The 19335-nt window shown below is 45.6% G+C and overlaps 1 protein-coding gene across 1 annotated transcript in view; it reads left to right on the top strand.

Moving 5' to 3' along the window:
- The window catches only part of USH2A (usherin), a 1656840-nt gene that overhangs the window by 423667 nt on the left and 1213838 nt on the right, over positions 1 to 19335 (top strand). The window contains exons 16-18 of the mRNA XM_063919430.1: positions 9602 to 10096; positions 11755 to 12009; positions 15432 to 15604. Of these exons, the coding sequence (XP_063775500.1) occupies positions 9602 to 10096; positions 11755 to 12009; positions 15432 to 15604 (923 nt within the window). The remainder of the gene's footprint in view (positions 1 to 9601; positions 10097 to 11754; positions 12010 to 15431; positions 15605 to 19335) is intronic.

The following is a 19335-nucleotide window of genomic DNA, read 5'->3' as shown; positions in this document are numbered from 1 at the left end:
ACAAGTGCCGAATCCATCTCTGTGCCATGTCCGAGCAAATGCGTGTGTTTCCATATATTGCTGTGCTCGCTGCGCATATTTGCAAGTATAGCGACTTATATGTGTGCAGTTTATATGGTCTCTCTATGTAATATTTTTGACTTTGACAGTCCACCCTTTGGCAGTCACCAATAACTGCCACTTCCTAAAACATTTCAAAAAGAGAAAAATATATGTCAGGGGTTAATACATTTCAATGGTTGGGTAAGGGAGGAGAGAGGAGAAGGTGTGAAGAGGGTATGACCTAGTGAGATAGCAGAAGCATGTGTGTATGAATCCATGTTTGGGGGGGTCATGTATCATCGTGCCGTACGTGTTGTACATCAAGCTTCGAGGTATTGCGAAGTATACATTTGAATTCCTTCTTATCCCGTACTAAGGGTCTGTGGATGGGCTGTCAAACTCTACCGAGCTCATTTCGGCTGTGGTTGTAACAAAATGGGGATGCACATTTTAGTTGATGATACATGAATGGGGGAGGTATGTGGTTGCTGATATCTGTGCCTGAGTTCCCTATCGTCTATGTGTGTCATTACCTGAGGGTTGTAGAGATGAAGATAAAGAACACTTATGGAAAATGCAATGGTATTCTATGTCAGGGAAATGTACATTCGTCGATTGAGGTCTTGATTGGTGTCGGTTGATTGGAGTCTTCTTCTTTGTGCTTTTGCTCATAAATCGTGAGTAAAGCAAACAACGTCCATGGATTTACAAAAAAATGTTGGGCTAGCGTGATTTTAAAGTTCCTAGGGAAACTGGGGTACCCATGGCATTGTCCATCAAAATCTTGTATATCAGGTCGTCTGCTCTTCTTCTTTCCATCTTTCCGTTGTCGGCCCCTTGGCTCATCAAATCCTTCGTCTACGTGGGTCTTTGTACCTCGGAGGAAAACATAGAAATGGGTGAAAGACGGACCGTATACTCATTACATCATTACGTCATGGTTTCTAGCATTGGGTCATAAATCAAATCCAGGTTAATTACAGTTTCCTCACTCCTCAAGCTCATCACTTTCGTACTTTGTTTACACCTCATCAAAGCCTGCCCGCATCTAAATATCAATCCAAACGATATAACGACACCCAAAATACACAGTAGAAACTTTCCAACATCCATTATGACTCCTTGAGCCCAGTCTCCTAAACCGGAGAACCAATTTCGCGGGTTCAACCATGACACCCAACCAGTCAGCTCATTACCTACAGCAGCAAGGGTGAGATTGTGTTTTCGACGAAATTCCCACTTCAATTGGAGAATATCGTCCATCTTTTGGTCTATGACCTCTACCGGATCCTCGGTGCTATTTGTGATATACGTGCAACACTTTATGCCGTACTGTGTTGCCAATGTAACACAATATCCGCCTGTTACTGCTGTAAGATAATTAAGAACCATCCTATGCTGAACTAGTTCTGTTTTATAAGCTTGAAGTTCTCTTCCAGTGTATCTAAACGTGTCATCATACATTTCAGTGATATTATCTAACAAATTGGCGAGTGCGGAAATGTATCTATAATTCATCACTCCCCGAGCGGTACGAGTGAAATCTAACGCTACCAGAACCTGAATCCCGGTGGATTCATGGATAAGATCAGAGGCCGGATGCTCTAACCTTTCTGACAGTTGTCTTTTAACTCGGTGCTCGTAATGAGTGTGAGTATAAGGAGCTTGGGCACCACGGTGTATGTCCTTCATTTTGTCATGTGTAACAGTCATCACTTCGGGCAATACTTTTCCAATATAACACAATCCTTCAGAGTTTGGGGCAAGCCATTTGTACGCCTTTCTCCCGCATATGAAATATGCATCATCGGGGAGAACATATGGGACGGAGAAGGACATGACCATGTTACAAACCTTCCAGGTGAAATCTCCTGACCCTAATTCTTCCAACTGCTTAATGCACGTATCGGTTTGTACGATATGTGCACAGTATCCTGGTGATACCTCTCCAACTCTAGTAATCCTATTCCCTAAGGTATATCGATACCGGAAAGATTTTCCTCTACTGGCTATGTGGCGTACGAGCTCTGTATCTGTAGGCATTCTATCTGCTCTGTGTGAAAAGGTCATGGTAAGGTTGCTCCATGACACTTCCCAATTTCCCGGTTTTCTGGGATTGGAGATGTTAAAACATATGAGGGACCTATCCACATGGTATTGGTGGAGCTTCAAACTAGGAGGGCTGGAGATATTAAACCTCCTGTCCACCGGTCTCCCACCACTTAGCTCAAGTACCTCCCCTAATGTTAAAGGAAATGGTACTAGCCCTGATTTACTATGACCCTGAGGTACTTGAGAGCATACCCAACAATCAGTTTTATTTAACACACTACCCACTAAGGAGTGATAGTCACTCAATGGATGCCGGTCCATATGGATATTAAGACTGGATTGGCATTTCTTTATGCATCCATCTTCAACCATTGTCACAGAGCCTACAGATACAGTTTTTCTTTTTGAACTAACAATCCTTCAAAGAAAATGTTTACAGATAACATGGTTGTTAGATCGTGCCCGGTACTCGCCTTTGCTTGGTGATTGGGTTGCTATTGGAAATTTACACCTCCGTCTCAGTCATCAGGACCTTTCTGGATCCTTTCTCGACCTCACTGGTACTCTCACCGAAACAGACTGCTCTGGTCAACATCATGGTTAACGGGAAAATCCATATCACAGTCTCTTGGGGCAAGTCCATCTTACAGGAGGAGAAAAGAAGAAATTTGTAAAGGGGGTATAAGAAAACAGTTTGAGGGGGAGAGAACTTGTTACGATAATAAGTTCTCTCGTCTTGTTGTTCTTCTTGTTCTGCTGTCCTCTCAAAGGTGCTGTCTCTCAGTCTTCCAAACGAACATTCTGGTGATGCAATATTCCTTCCTAACCGGCGATCTTTCTGTAAGGAGAAAAAATCTGGCATTACCATTGGTCCAACTGAGGGATGACATACCATCTTTAAACCATGGAAACATGAGTGGGAAGAGAGAGACAACAAAAAAACAAAAGAGATAGAGAACAATTCATGTGCATATATACATTACATAACTCGACAATAACCACCAATGAGAAAAGAGAAACAAAACATTTTTAAACATTGTCAACATTAAGAAAACATTGTTAGCATTAGAAAAACATTGTCAGACTTATTAGGCTGTCGTATCTACGTGTCTAATGGTTTCCTTGAGCAGTCCCTCCCCACCAGCACTTGCATTATTCCACTGTCTGTATCTGGCCAGAATACATTGTGGTGGATAGGTCATGCTGGGGTTTGGTAGACTTCTGCAAGGACCAAGCGAATATGCAATGTTTGAATTCTTACCAATAATCGTCAGAGATGGGGATAGAGAGAGAAAGAAAAAACATTTTTCACAAATACATTTACAACGTTTAACCTGGTCATTCCTGTGTCTTCAGTGAATGACCTCCCAATTTATTAACCGTTACCTCAGGCTTGCCTCCATTCCTAATAATCACCTTTCCTAACTATATATTATGGGTGTGGCCCAAAATTCTTCCTATATGATCCCTGCTTGTAATTTGGTGTGTCATAACTTTTGCTCATTTTCATGTCTAGGGGGTCTAACTTTATGTGGGTTATTGCAGTTCTCTTTTGCACAGATCACAACTCCTTAAGTTCCTCCATGTGCCAATGGCCTGGGGTTTTGGTTGATTTGATGCCTCCTCAAACGTTTGGATGCTCATCACCCTCAACCGCTTTCCCTGTACCTACCTGGTTCCTTGGATACCATGATTATGTCGTTGTCTAGGGAGTTGATATGCCTTCTGTGAATCTTTGATCATACAGTTAGATCTTTCCTAGGATCTGGGTAATCAGACATGATTGATCTCAATTCTGTCCGGGACCAGGGATGGCGCATTGCACTGTCCTTGACGGGAATGATTCCCTGATCGTCAGTCTTCCCATTGGGGACTGTGATCACCCTGACAGGACTAAACTCAATTACATCACCTTGTTTTGGTCTTACAATATGGGGTACATTTGTTTGTGCGTGATATAAAACATTGTACGTACCTGTGGACACGACCTCACCTGACCCTCCGTTAGGGGGTTTGATTATTGCCTTTACCAATTTGGTCGTGTCCACCTGGATGTCTTGTAGGATGGCTTCTGGAAGAGGTGCCGACATCGTTCTGGGCTCACTTTCTTGTTGGTAATCCTGAGGGAAGTTTAACATGGGGTGCGACTTGCACAGGTTAACATTTGTAATTTTTTTACACTTTCATTTTCATAAACATTATTACATTTAACACTTTCCTTCTTAATACAGTTACTAAGTGCATTTTTATCGTACAACATTGTGCCATTTCTCTGCAACCATAATCCTCTTCAATGCCATGTCTCTCCTCTCAAGATGAAAGTTAGATATGTAAGTTACATTTCTTTGCATTTCACTTTCCTGTTGCCATAACTGCAAACAATCATCATGTTTAACTCGTTGTTTCCAGGATTTTATGAGACTGATCCTTTGCCTTAAATTATGCAACACCTCTAAGTCAAAACTACCTATCCCGGGAAATGGTGCCTTATCCCCCGCAGTCATTCGTGTCCATTCATCACAAAAGGTCTCAGTGTGGGGACCATATTTCCCCCACATTACTAACCGAGCAGACCCTCGGGGTCTGCAAGCCTCTGGAGTCTGAATCCTGACCTCCGACCGTCTCTGTGTTGTGCACTTGGCTGCCATTGTGGACCTTTTTAACACAGAAAAACTTCCTAAAATGCACCAAACACAGAACTTCGTTGGAAATCCTTAAAGCTCTTCCACTGAACTTCTTCTGCTCCGGGTATCTCCGGTCCGCCTTCTAGCAGACACGTGTAGCCGTTGCAGGCCCTATCTCTAGAGATTTTCCTGAGAAAATTCCCTTCCTTTTTCTTTACACAAATCACGCTTGCATGTGCTCCCTACAACACGTATGAGGGCATGATTTACGCATGGATATACGACCTCATATCACGTTGCGTTATTGGTCACACATACAACCGTGCGGTCCAATCGTACCACTTATAGACACTTGTTGCCCATAAATGGTAGGATCATTGGAGTCTCCCTACTGTGCTCCAAAACAGCCAGAGCGTAATACAACGAAAACTTTATCACACTCTGTTGCACGTTTTCACTCAGATCGTGCTCATCACGTTCCACATAGATCACAAAGTTCACAAAGTCCACAAAGCGGAATTCAATACCGTTTTATCACATAGATCACAAAGTCCACAAAGCGGGATTCAATACACTCATACCGTTTTCAACCCACTATCATTCTTATAGTTTTCTGATCAGAAAAATCATTTCCCGTAGTCTGATAGCTCTCCCCAGAGGCGTTACAGTAAAGTAAGGTATTTAAACTAAATTTTGGAAACTGAACAAATGTGTGCTATTGTCTTGTGGCTTCTGTATCGCCTTACTATAAGCGATATTTCACTATATAAACGCTTACCAAACACCACACAGTATCTTCTATGCTGTGTGCTTGTTTTTTCTCAGCACGTTATCAATGCAAATGGCAAACAGGAAGGTGAGATGTGAAACTTACACAGATGAAAATGCAATTCTAAATTTAATCTAATAACATACATTGATGTAAGCACACGCATATGAAATTACATATAAGTACCAATCACTATTACTTATGATTGACTATGATATAGATTAAATAAATGCATTAAAAAAAAAACTCATTAAATGATGATTTCTTTTTGACAGTGGATGGCTGATTGTTTCCTGAGTCAACTGAAAACCAGCCGCTCAGAAAAAAAAAAAAAATTTTTTTTTTTTGACCTTCCCAAAATGGCCGCTGCTCCTCCCCCTTCCACCTCCATGAGGGTCACACAAAATGGTGGACAGACCATGCGGTCTCTTGTCACAAAGAAAGTCATCATTCAAAACTCCTAAAGTTATTCTAGGCCTGAGTGTGTAGTTGGCACCAAATTGAAATAAAAACCAGATTTTTAAAGACAATAGCGTACTGTTCTTACCTCCGGTTACCGGGTTCCTTCAGCACTCTTTATCTAAGCGAAGCAGACGCTTATCCCGTCAGCACTGTGAGACAACCTCCCACCCTTTGCTGGAGGGATAATGTCTGCTGATCTACCTAGTGCAGATATGAGAAGTATAGGACGAGCCCGCAATTGACAATGCTAAATTCCTTGTCGTATAAACAACCCTTTATGAAGCTAAGAACACTGTACGCTGTTTGCTCAAGAAGTACCGTAATGGTACGCTATCTGCGTAGCGATCGCTCAGCCGTAGGCGAGACGCTCAAGCGTCACGTTCGCTCACGGCCCAGTGATCACAGGACACGTTATTGGTTATGTCTAGGGGAATGATTCGCTGTAGCGTAGCATACGCTCGAGACCACGAGGAGGTCACCAGCGATGCAGACGCTTACAACACTATACCTTTATGTTAAAACCTTATACCAATGAAATACACTGAATACCTTAATGTGAGTACAGGGTGTAAGTGCAACCTTGTGTAACCTGACCATCTACAAAGCTGCATGAGCGTCACCGACGCTCAAATGAACACTTATCACTATAGAAAATACACAGATGCTGGTTTAGGTTCCAAGGCCTATTAACTGTATTATATCTAATATACTTGTAAAAGGGGATAACAGTACAAATGATACACTACAATATAACAAAGACTTCCTAACCAGATAACTACACAAGAAATACAATACAATACAATTACTATTTATGGGAAAATGGAAGGGGAAGAGAAGAAGAGAGAGATAGAGAGAAATGGCTCATGATAACATTAAATAAGAGACAACATGGTTGCAGATAAAACTACACATGTGAGAGACAATCGCTGCGCAGTTAGTCAATGCTGAATACAGCATGGGATGGAAGCTAGACTCCATTTTGAGAAACCTCCACTTGATTCCAAAGACCACACCACATGGCTGAAAGGGGGAGGGGAAGACATCCAGCAGCAGCCATTTTAGATTTGCAGGTCCAAACACATGGCACTCTATACTAAACCACAATCACATAGCAGAAAACACAAGACTCCATTTTCTTCCAAAATGTCCAAGCCTCAAAACAATGCATATGTTCTGATTTTACAATTCCAAACCATCTAAAACACCTTTCACAATGTAATCCAACTTCCTAGAACCATCTCATAATTTCACATCCCAAACAACTTCAGTATCTCAATAACCAGAGCATATTCATCACAAGACCAGATCACAATGTAATTAACACAAACGTAACTGCATGGTGGTATTTATGATTAACAGGATATATATTATAACTAACCAGCACAATCTATTTTAAATCTCCATTGGCAAACAAATACCACAAATATTATGCTACAGATTGTATACTGTTCCAATTTATCACAGACTTCACAGAGTATCCACAAACACCCAACAATCACACAACCAAGTTACAATATCCTATTTAAACCAGAAAGCAATCCGTCTGTTTCCTTATCTAGCCATGTGAAGTTCAATACTTAGCCTTTAGTTTGGGAGATGTCCTGGGGATTCAGCCGCCATGCTGCTTGGTGCCAGGTAGCTGTGTGTGTGTCTGTGAGTGTAGCTACATTACATCTGTTCTCTGAGGCCACACCTGACCACTACCTTCCTGTTTGACCAGTACCTGGAGGAGGGGTCTTTCTTTCTCCTTTGTATTGAGTCACCATTCTCTTTGTATATGCTAATCAGGTTCAGCCCTGAAAACTTAGTAAAAGGTTGTTTTGAGCATCCATTATTCTAACAATATGATCTTAGCTTTTATACATATAATCATATCTATCCGCTGCAATGTCCCCCAACAACACAACAGGCCTCAAACTAACCCACACCTGATTCTGCTTGCTTCAATACCAAACATGATGTGTTTATCTGGTTCGGTTCGAATGATACACATCCATGACATTAATTCATTAGCCAATTCTAAATCTCCTTGATGTCTGGTGCTGTTCATTATTATAACCATGTACTGTATGAAACAAGTGCCGAATCCATCTCTGTGCCATGTCCGAGCAAATGCGTGTGTTTCCATATATTGCTGTGCTCGCTGCGCATATTTGCAAGTATAGCGACTTATATGTGTGCAGTTTATATGGTCTCTCTATGTAATATTTTTGACTTTGACAACATTAGTGACTGGCGTGGCTGGTGTGGTTCACATCTGTGGCTGGTGTGGCTTCACATTAGTGACTGGCGAGGTTTCACATCAGTGAGAAGAGTGCCTGGCATGGATTAAGTTCTAAGGGGCATATTTATCAATCTTTTTTCTACTATAATAGATGTTTTCACACCTTTTTACATTATTTTAGTTTATAAACTTATCACAGAGCTTTTAAAGGACATTTCGTAAAAATTAGAGATGAGCGGGTTCAGTTTTACTCGGATTTACTCGGTTCTCAAAATGGCATCTTATTGGCTCACGGACATCACGTGTTTTGGATAGCCAATAAGAAACATCCGGATAAAACCGAACTGGCGTTAATTCTAGCGTCACATCCGAACCCGCTCATCTCTAGTAAAAATCTCCTCCATGGCCTAAAATTCGCATCAGCTCCGTACGTAGATCACATTTCTCCCAACTCTGATGGGGAATGTATCAATCCAGATTTAACTTCAATTGTTAAATCTTTTCAGACCAAGCGCTTCTAAAAAATCACCATCTTCATATAGTGTTATTAGAGGCTTCGCTCCGTTTCCCGTATTCCTTCTCCGTCCTTCCTGACATGTTCTGACAGGCAGTGCAGGGCCCAGAGCCGGCTCCTGTGGTCAGCCTGTGTGATAGGACGCAGGCTGCATGCAGGAAGAAAACAAATGGTTATAAAATAAATAAAATAAGACTTACCTCCATTAAGGTATCTCTGATTGGTGGGCTGCTGTGTGGTCAGCTGGGGTGCAGTGAATATCCCGGCTGCCACCTCAGCTGACCACACAAGTCAGCTGGGTTACTGAAGAAGCCGACCGAAGATTTCTATTATAACCATTTATTTTGGTGTGACCTGTATGGTTCTAAATCAATGACATCCTCGGCTAGCATGGTCAGCAGCGTTTCTTTAGCATCTTTAGTGTGTACGTGACCATAAACATTTTATGACAAATTATGGCGGGATGCATCAAGGCTGATTTCGCGGCCAAACCTACGAATATGCAGCTCCTGGAGGTTTGGCTGCTTACCGCATACGTACAATGCTCTGGAATGGGAAGCCTAGGGGGGGTTTCTATTTCCCTCCGAGAGTGAGCTAATCTGATTCCTCCTATTACCCCCTGCGGTGCATGCGTCAGCTGACACATGTACAGAAAGGAATCCCGAGTCATAAACCTGGAGTCCTATCATATGGCGTTAGTATACGCTGTTATGCTGCAAAGTGGGTGCTTCAGTCATTCCCATCCGCTCCTACCCAGCAGAGCTTACAATCTATATTCCCTATTGCATGTACACACACATACACAGCCGTGCAGAAAGGGACACGTACACATTAGCTGATGTTAGTACATATACAGGGCTTTGGGCTGCAGACAATATAAATCCTTACACGGTCTCTTTATGTCGTTGGACTAGGTGCACAGAGTTATATGGACGCGGCGCTGTTACCGTACACCGCCTACTCTTATCGCATTGATGCAAGGAACGTGCATGGAGCGGTCAGCAGTCCCACGGTGGTGTATCGCACAAGAGCCGGAGTGCCGTCTGGCCAATTACACTTAAGGCCCAGCCGCCCTGTGGGGCAACAATCTGTCTCTCTGAACTGGACTATTACCCCCCATGAAACTGGCCCAATAGAGACTTTCAGGCTGACGTATACACCTGTGGGTTCATCCGGGACCATTGCGGCTTATGAGGGCCCTGATTCAAAGGCCACTGTTCATGATTTAACTCCTTTTACCAAGTATAATTTTTCGGTCCAGGCATGTACCTCAGAGGGCTGTCTGCAGAGTCTGCCAATCACCGTGGTAACAGCTCAGGCGCCACCTGCAGGCCAGGCACCGCCAGTTCTGCGGAACTCCAGCTCTACAGACCTTCATTTACAGTGGTCACCGCCATCGCAGCCTAACGGTAAGTCCTACTCCTTACCTTACTGTTAGGCCCCCATTTATCAAGCCTTGGAGAGTGATAAATTGTACGGTGATAAACTACCTGCCAATCAGCTCCTAACGATTGAGATGCGTACAACCCTGCAATACCCGTGTGCTCAGATCTGGCGCAGTACGAAAACAGTCATGATACGCTCCTCAAACAGACGTACGTACCACTGTGCACCACCCCCGATAAGGCGGTGTGCACAAACTCCTATTTAATGCTCTGTTCTCTCCTCATTCCCCTTCTCACTTTTAACTTTAATTAATTGAAAAGAGCAAAATTAGGTCTTTTTTTTAGGTTCAGTAAATGAGTCTGTGGATTTATTTTCCTGCCCTCGGACATGAAGATGCTGCGGGGCCTACGACCAAACGCGTTTGCAATTTTGCATACGTGCCGCATTTCTTTCAACACCAGAAAGCTTTATAATGATATTTTTTTTCTTTTGCCTCATTGTCAAGGACAATTATTTTTAGTGTGAGGATCAGTGCTAATTAGGATTGTTTTAAGACAGACAATCTACACTTCCAAAATAGTTACTGATGACACAGGAAAATAATATCATATAATGCATTTCTGCTGTTAATCAGCTGCTTATGCAGTATCTAAATGACTGCGGGTTTATACAGTGCAGTAGCACATATGTACAGCACATACAGTATATAAATACAGCACATATATACCGCACATACAGTATATAAAGCACATATATACAGCACATACATACAGCACATACAGTATATACAGCAAATATATACAGCACATACACTATATACAGCACATACATACAGCACATACAGTATATACAGCACATACAGTGTATACAGCACAAATATACAATACATACATCCAGCACATATATCCAGCACGTATATACAGCATGTAAATCTAGCACATATATCAGGCACATATATACCGCACATATATCCAGCACATACATCCAGCACATATATACAGTACATATATCCAGCACATACATCCAGCACATTTATACAGCACACATACAGTATACAGCACGTATATACAGCATGTATATACAGCACATATATCTACCACATATATACAGCACATACATATGACATTTGCTGGGATAATATTAAATGTATCAGATATATTATGGATACTGTATTATGGATTTTATATGGATATTAAGGAAAACTAAAGGCTCCATTTGTTATATGGTATGGGACCGGGTACAAGGTGAAATGTGCCGGGTGCCTTTTCTGGTTACAGATTGGGAAATTAACCATAACCATGTCTAAGGGAATCTATGTCCCTCCCCTAAGGTGTCCTGGGCACTGCTAGTATGGCAGAGTATACCATCTACACTGTGGAGAGAGATAAAGTACCGACCAAGCAGCTCTTGTTACTTTTCAAATGCAGCCAGTAACATGGCAGTCAGGAGCTGATTGGCTGCTACTATATATCTCTCCACAATATAGTGTTGCTGGAATCCGCATCGCTTTTGTTGCACAAATGACTGCAGTGCCTTGTAATCCACAGCAATGAATTAGCGTTACAATAGAGTGACTGCACTAGATTACTAATGTCTCATTGGCTGCTGTGCTTCATACAGTAGAACGTCAGTGCTCTGTGCTCCAGGCAATAAATACGTCTTATTATTATTATATTTTTAGGAGTCATTATAAGACATGAACTGTACATGAGAAGCTTCCGCCAGACAATTGAGCGGCGGGTCTTCCAAGCCAGCGGATGGCTCAACCCGCAGACAGTTGTAGAGTCCGCAAACGAAAATGCGCTGAAGCCACCGGTGACCAGTGCAATTATTACTAATCTGGAGCCAAACACAGAGTATGAGATTTGTATTGTGTCCACAAATATGGCTGGCAGCGTCGCTTCCGAATGGATCACATGTAAAACTGCGGAGTCTGGTGAGAATGTAGAAGTTCTTCATATTAATTTGTGGTTGTTTTTTTAAATTTATTATATTGTGCCAACTTTTTGGAAGAAGAAAGCGGGAGTGTGTAATACACCGATATCGGCCTTGCAATGGAGGCGGGACTGCGTGCGCTGACACTCGCTAGGGAACAGTTGCCTTGCAGAACGGAGAAGAGACGGAATGAATGCATGTGTGCTCTGACTTACTGTGTGTCTTGTTCGATGCCTATAAAATGTACCACGATTTTAGGAGGATAGCGGCCTAAGGGACTTTGAAATCATGATAAACACTTTGTTATATCTGTGATTTCCACTGCTAGTTGTGACTTTATTTTTATTGGACAGCATGTACGGTGTAATGATTAGCATTATTATTCTTATAACATTTTATATATATATGGCGCCACAAGTGGTCCACCGAGCCGTAGGTCAGTACAGGGTAAACAGAACTTTGCATGACATTACAGTAACCAAGACATAAACAGAGCACAGGTAACAATTAGCACCACAATTATCAGTACACAATATAGCGGGAAGCGCGGCGGGCGAGGGAGTAATCAGGGGAAGGGTGGAACCTATCTCCAATAGTGACGGCACGAATAGCAGGAGTAGAGCCTCTGGAAGCTCCTAGCAGCTTACAATCTAGGGGGTGCTGACAGATGACATGAGGGGGGAGCATGTGAATGGGGACCTGAGGGCAGGAGGTAGGTGAGGTAGAGATGACTGAGGTAGGAGGTTGAGGTGAGTGACCTGGTGACAAGGTTAAGTAATGAAAGAGGACGCTCTGAGGACCGGGTGAGTTTTAATCCGCATTTGAAGCTATGGAGGTTTGGGGAGAGCCTGATGAGCGAGGGAGCTCGTTCCAGGGAAGGGGGGGGGGGCTTAGCGCATGGGCAAAATCTTGGTTTTGCGCATGGGATGCAGTATCCAGGGCAGAGGAGAGGCGAAGGTCATTGGCCAACTAGAGAGGACTGGAAGGAGTATGTAGGCTGGAGAGGTAGGGAGCAGTGGAATTAGAGAGGGCCTTGTATGTGAGGGTGAGAAGTGTGAAGAGGATTCTGTAGGGGAATGGGAGCGAGTGCAGGTTTTGGCGGAGGGGAGTGGTGGATGTGGAACAGTGGGAGAGGAAGATGAGACCAGCTGCAGTGTTGAGAACAGTTCGGAGGGGAGAGAGATGGGAACGTGGGAGCCCAGTGTGGAGAAGGCTGCAGTAGTCCAGCTGAGAAATGATTAATGAGTGGATAATCAGTTTGGTAGCATTCTGAGAGAGGAACGGCCTGATGCGAGTGATGTTGCGTACCTGGAACAGACAGGAGTAAGCTAGAGATTGAATGCGGGGGGAGAAGGAGAGTAACATAGTAACATAGTTGATGAGGTTGAAAAAAGACAAAATGTCCATTGAGAGGGTGGAGTAAGGGGTGACACCCAAGCAGCGGAGTTGGGGAAAAGGGGAGATGATGCTGTTGTCAATAGTGATGGAGAAATTCGGGGGGGGGGGGGGAGAATAGGGGGAGAGGGAGATGATGAGCTCAATTTTGTCCATGTTGAGCCTCAGAGAGCACTCGGATACCCTGAAGGAGATGACGAAGAGGCAGCTGGTTACCTGAGAGAGGATGGAAGGGAAAAGGTACAGTTGTGTGTCGTAGGCATTGTGGTGGTATTGAAGGCCGAAGGATCTGATGAGTTCTTTCAGGGAATAGGCGTTCAAGGAGAAGATCAGGGGGCCAAAGACTGAACCCTGTGGGATGCCAGTAGGAAGGATGGAATAGGGTGAGGTGGAGCTGGAGGCAGACACAGATAATGAGCAGTTGGCGAGGCAGGAGGTGAACCAAGCATGGACAGTGCTAGAGAGGCCAATGGTCTGAAGGGTGTTGTGGAGAGGATGATCCATGGTGTTGAAGGCCGCAGAGAGGTCCAAGAGAATGAGCAGAGAGAAGTGGCCCCTGGATTTGGTAAAAAGCAGGTAATTGGTGACTTTGACCAGGGCAGTTTCAGTGGAGTGAAGTGGGTGAGAGCCAGATTGGAGGAGATGGAGTTTTCAGGTAGCCTGTGAGATGGTTGTAGACAAACTTCTCAAGCAGTTTTAAAGGCGAAAGGAAGAAGAGAAATGGGGTGGTAGCTAGTGGATAAGGACGGGTCGAGGTTGGGTTTTTTGAGAATAGGTGAGACAATAACAAGTTTGACTGGTGTGGGAAAGATGATAGTGAAGAGGGGTGTAGTATGTGTTGCCGGCAGTCGGGCTCCCGATGTCCAGCCAGCATACGCGCGCCACACTATCTATTCTCCCTCCAGGGGGGTCGTGGACCCCCAAGAGGGAGAAGAACTGTCGGTATGCCAGCAGTCGGTATGCCAGCAGTCGGTATGCCAGCGGTCGGTATGCCAGCGGTCGGTATGCCGGCAGTTGGGATTCCGGCGCCGGTATGCTGGTCGCCGGGAGCCCGACCGCCGGCAAAGTGAAGACCACCCAGTGAAGAGAAATAAGTTGAAGAGGTCAGCAAGGTGAGAGCAGGCAGTTTAGGAGAGGGAGCGGAGAAGGCAAGAAGGAACTGGGTCCAGGGGGCAGGTGGACGGGGGAGGGGACAAGATAAGGAAGTGGACTTTGTTGTCTGTGGTGTGGCAGAAGGAACCCAAGGTGGAGTGTCCCCAGGGGGGCGCGGATTTTGGAGGGTGGCTGCATTGGGGAGATGGGAGATTTCGTGATGGCTTGCCTCAATTTTGGAAGAGAAGAAGGAGGCAAAGTCAGTCGCAGTGAGGGAGGATGGGAGGGGAGGAAGGGGTGAAAGGAAGCAGCAGGGATTAGAGAACTGAGAGGAGCTGAGTGGAGGTGACTGGAAGAAGGATGAGTGACTGGGATGCATCAAAGCACTGAGGTCTTGAATTCAATTTCCACCACGGCCCTAACTGTTTGGAGTCTGTATGTTCTCCCCGTACTTCCTTGGGTTTACTCCGGGTACTCTGCGTTACTCCCACACTCCAAAAATATACTGCTAGGTTAATTGGCTCCCAACAAAACTTAAGTGTGTGTGTGTGTGTGTGTGTGTGTGTGTGTGTGTGTGTGTGTGTGTGTGTGTGTGTACATGTGGTAGGGAATTTAGATTGTAAGCTCCACTAGGACAGAATGGCTAAATATTCTCTGTAAAGTGCTGCGTAAAATGGGCGTGCTATGTAAATTATTAACAATAAATACTGTAAATAAAATATTTGCACAGAAATTTCTTTAGAACTTAAGTAATTGACACAAATCCTCCCCCCCCCCACATAATAAAATAAATAGATATCCCACAATAAAGATGCAATGAAATGTTACCACGCGCACGGGATGATCATACGGAGGTGGAACAGGTGCACCCTGACCACTTTATATTTATGCCATTACAATATTCTTAAACGCTGACTGATCTGTTTATATTCTCAGAACCCACCTTCATGCCGCCCCCGTCGGTGCTTCCTCTGTCACCGCATTCTCTGAACGTGTCCTGGGAGAGACCGGCCAACAACGCGGAGAGAGGAGAGATTACCGGCTATACTGTCAACATGGTGTCTCAGGATCCGCCGGAGGAAACCCTTGCAGGAGGAGCCTCCTCTGCGGTACGGTTACTAAGTCACGCCGCCATACCACAAGGAACAATGCGCCATTTATACAAGGTCATTTATTGTCATGTTGAACTATGTATTTGGCCACAATAATTTAGTTACAGCTGCAGACATTACACCTCCCACAACGCATCAGTCCATCCACGGTCCCCGATGAGCTGGATTATGGGCAGTGGAAAGAGAGCTTTCTAAAGGTCTGCACAGTCACACCTCCTTGACTGCGCTAGGGGAGGGGTCTGTACAGTCCCACCCTTCATGGAATATGCATGGGGAGGGTTCTGCTCATTGGGCCTAATTCAGAGTTGATCGCAGCAGCAAATTTTGTTAGCAGATGGGCAAAACCATGTGCACAGCAGGGGGGGCAGATGTAACATGTGCAGAGAGTTAGATTTGAGTGGGGTGTGTTCAAACTGAAATCTAAATTGCAGTCAGTAGCGGATCTTACCACGGGCAAGCAGGACTTTTGCCCGGGGTGCCGCCTTCCGGAGGGCGCCGCACCAGGGCAAGATCCGCTGCTGCTGTGTGCCCCCCGCTGCCCGCTGCCCCCCTGCAGCCGCTGGCCGCTGCCCCCCCCGCTGCCGCTGGGAAATGAAACTAGATGCGTCTAGTTTCCCTTCGTGGAGAGGTCCTTCACTGTGCGGTGCGCAATGACGTCATCGCGCACCGCACATCATTTCAGTCTGTACAGGGGGCGTAAATGACCACGCCCCCTGTAAGAAGCCATGCCCCCTAATGCTGCCCGGGGCACCAGAAGCCCCGGTACCGGCCCTGATTGCAATGTAGAAATAAAGCAGCCAGTATTTACCCTACACAGAAACAATATAACCCACCAAATCTAACTCTCTCTGCACATGTTACATCTGCCCCACCTGCAGTGCACATGGTTTTGCCCAACTGCTAAGAAATTTGCTGCTGCGATCAGATCTGAATTACCCCCATTATCTCTCCTGCACTTGAGGCGGGATCAGGGCCGGATCTTGCCCTTGTGGCGCCCCTGGCAAAAATAGGGGTGTGGCTTCATATGGGGGCGTGGTCAGTTACGCCCCCATTTGTGCCCCCTGTAGCGCAGCTGGGGAAAAAAAATAAAAAAATAAAAGTATACTTACAATCCCCGCTCCTGATTCCAGACCTCCTCCTCCGCCGGCGCCGCTCTTCTCCTGTCCTCGGATGGTTGTGTCTGTCCTCGGATCTATGGGAGAGACGTCATTACGTCTCTCCCATAGCACAGCATAGACACTAGAGGTCAATTGTGACCCCTAGTGTCTGTGCCACTGTGCTGTGCGGTGCGCGATGACGTCATCGCGCACCGCACAGCAAAGGTCCTCTCCATGAAGGGAAACTAGACGTCATCGCGCACCGCACAGCGCAGTCCTCTCCATGAAGGGAAACTAGACGCTTAGCGTCTGGTTCCCTTCAAAGTGGGGGACCAGCGGCGGGCACAGCGGGGAGCACTGCGGGGGGCACAGTGGCGGATCTTGCCATGGTGCGGCACCCTCCGGAAGGTGGCGCCCCGGGCAAAAGTACTGCTTGCCCGTGGCAAGATCCGCTACTGGGCGGGATCCGCACAGTTACCCCCTCCTAAACTGTGTACGCAATAGAGAATAACAACATTTCTCTAACGTCCTAGAGGATGCTGGGAACTCCGTAAGGACCGTGGGGAATAGACGGGCTCCGCAGGAGACTTGGGCACTTTAAGAAAGAATTTAGTTCCTGGTGTGCACTGGCTCCTCCCTCTATGCCCCTCCTCCAGACCTCAGTTTGATACTGTGCCCAGACGAGCTGGGTGCTTTTCAGTGAGCTCTTCTGAGTTTACTGATAGAAAGTATTTTGTTAGGTTTTTTATTTTCAGGGAGCTCTGCTGGCAACAGCCTGCATCATGGGACTGAGGGGAGAGAAGCAGCCCTACTCTCTGAAGCTAGGTCCTGCTTCTTAGGCTACTGGACACCATTAGCTGAAGAGGGATTGGTACGCAGGATCTCACCCTCGCCGTCCGTCCCGGAGCCGCGCCGCCGTCCCCCTCACAGAGCCGGAAGATAGAAGCCGGGTGAGTATGAGAAGAAAAGAAGACTTCACAGGCGGCAGAAGACTTCATGATCTTCACTAGAGGTAACGCACAGCACTGCAGCTGTGCGCCATTGCTCCACACACCTCAAATACTCCGGTCACTGTAAGGGTGCAGGGCGCAGGGGAGGAGGGGGGGGGGGCGCCCTGGGCAGCATTTGGGACCTCATGTTGGCAAAAAGTACACATATATACAGATGGGCACTGTATATATGTATGAGCCCCCGCCAAAATGACTGTTTAAGCGGGACAGAAACCCGCCGCCGAGGGGGCGGGGCTTCTCCCTCAGCACTCACCAGCGCCATTTTTTCTCCACAGCACCGCTGAGAGGAAGCTCCCCAGGCTCTCCCCTGCAGATACACGGTAGAAGAGGGTTGAAAAGAGAGGGGGGACACATAATTAGGCACAAAAACTATACATACAGCAGCTACTGGGTTAACATTAAGTTACTGTGTTATTCCTGGGATATTATAGTGCTGGGGTGTGTGCTGGCATACTCTCTCTCTGTCTCTCCAAAGGGACTTGTGGGGGAACTGTCTTCAGAAAGGTGTGTGTGTGTGGTGTGTCGGTACGCTTGTGTCGACATGTCTGATGAGAAGGCTATGTGGGATAGGAGCGGGAGCAAATGAATGTGGTGTCTCCGCCGACGGCGCTGACACCTGATTGGATGGATATGTGGAAGGTTTTAAATGATAATGTTAATTCCTTGCATAAAAGATTTGACAAGGCTGATGCATTGGGACAGTCAGGGTCTCAACCCGTGCCTGACACCCTATGTCTCAGGGACCGTCAGGGTCTCATAAGCGCCCACTATCCCAAATTGTTGACACAGATACCGACATGGATTCTGACTCCAGTGTCGATTATGATGATGCAAAGTTGCAGCCAAAATTGGCTAAATCCCTTCGATATATGATTATAGCAATAAAGGATGTTTTGCACATCACAGAGGAAACCCCTGTCCCTGACACGAGGGTGTATATGTATAAGGGAAAGAAGCCTGAGGTAACTTTTCCCCCCTCACACGAACTGAATGAGTTATGTGAAAAAGCTTGGTAATCTCCAGATAAAAACTGCAGATTTCCAAACGGATTCTTATGGCGTATCCTTTCCCGCCACCGGATAGGCTACGATGGGAATCCTCCCCTAGGGTGGACAAAGCTTTAACACGCTTATCCAAAAAGGTAGCCCTGCCGTCCCAGGATACGGCTACCCTCAAAGATGCTGCTGATCGCAAACAAGAGGTTACCCTGAAGTCCATTTATACACATTTGGGTACCTTACTAAGACCGGCAATCGCGTCGGCCTGGGTGTGTAGTGCTGTAGCGGCATGGACGGATACCTTATCTGAGGAATTGGATACCCTAGATAAGGATACTGTATTATTGGCCCTGGGGCATATTAAAGACGCTGTCCTATATATGAGAGATGCTCAAAGAGACATTAGTCTACTGGGTTCTAGAATAAACGCTATGTCGATTTCTGCCAGAAGGGTCCTGTGGACTCGGCAATGGACAGGTGATGCCGACTCAAAAAGGCATATGGAGGTTTTACCTTACAGGGGTGAGGAATTGTTCGGGGAAGGTCTCTCGGACCTGGTCTCCACAGCTACAGCTGGAAAGTCAATTTTTTTTTACTTATATTCCCTCACAGCCTAAGAGAGC

This window comes from Pseudophryne corroboree, chromosome 4, assembly GCF_028390025.1.
Source record: "Pseudophryne corroboree isolate aPseCor3 chromosome 4, aPseCor3.hap2, whole genome shotgun sequence".
Taxonomy (NCBI): domain Eukaryota; kingdom Metazoa; phylum Chordata; class Amphibia; order Anura; family Myobatrachidae; genus Pseudophryne; species Pseudophryne corroboree.
Note: the sequence above shows the minus strand (reverse complement) of the source record. Positions and strands in the feature narration are given on the sequence as shown.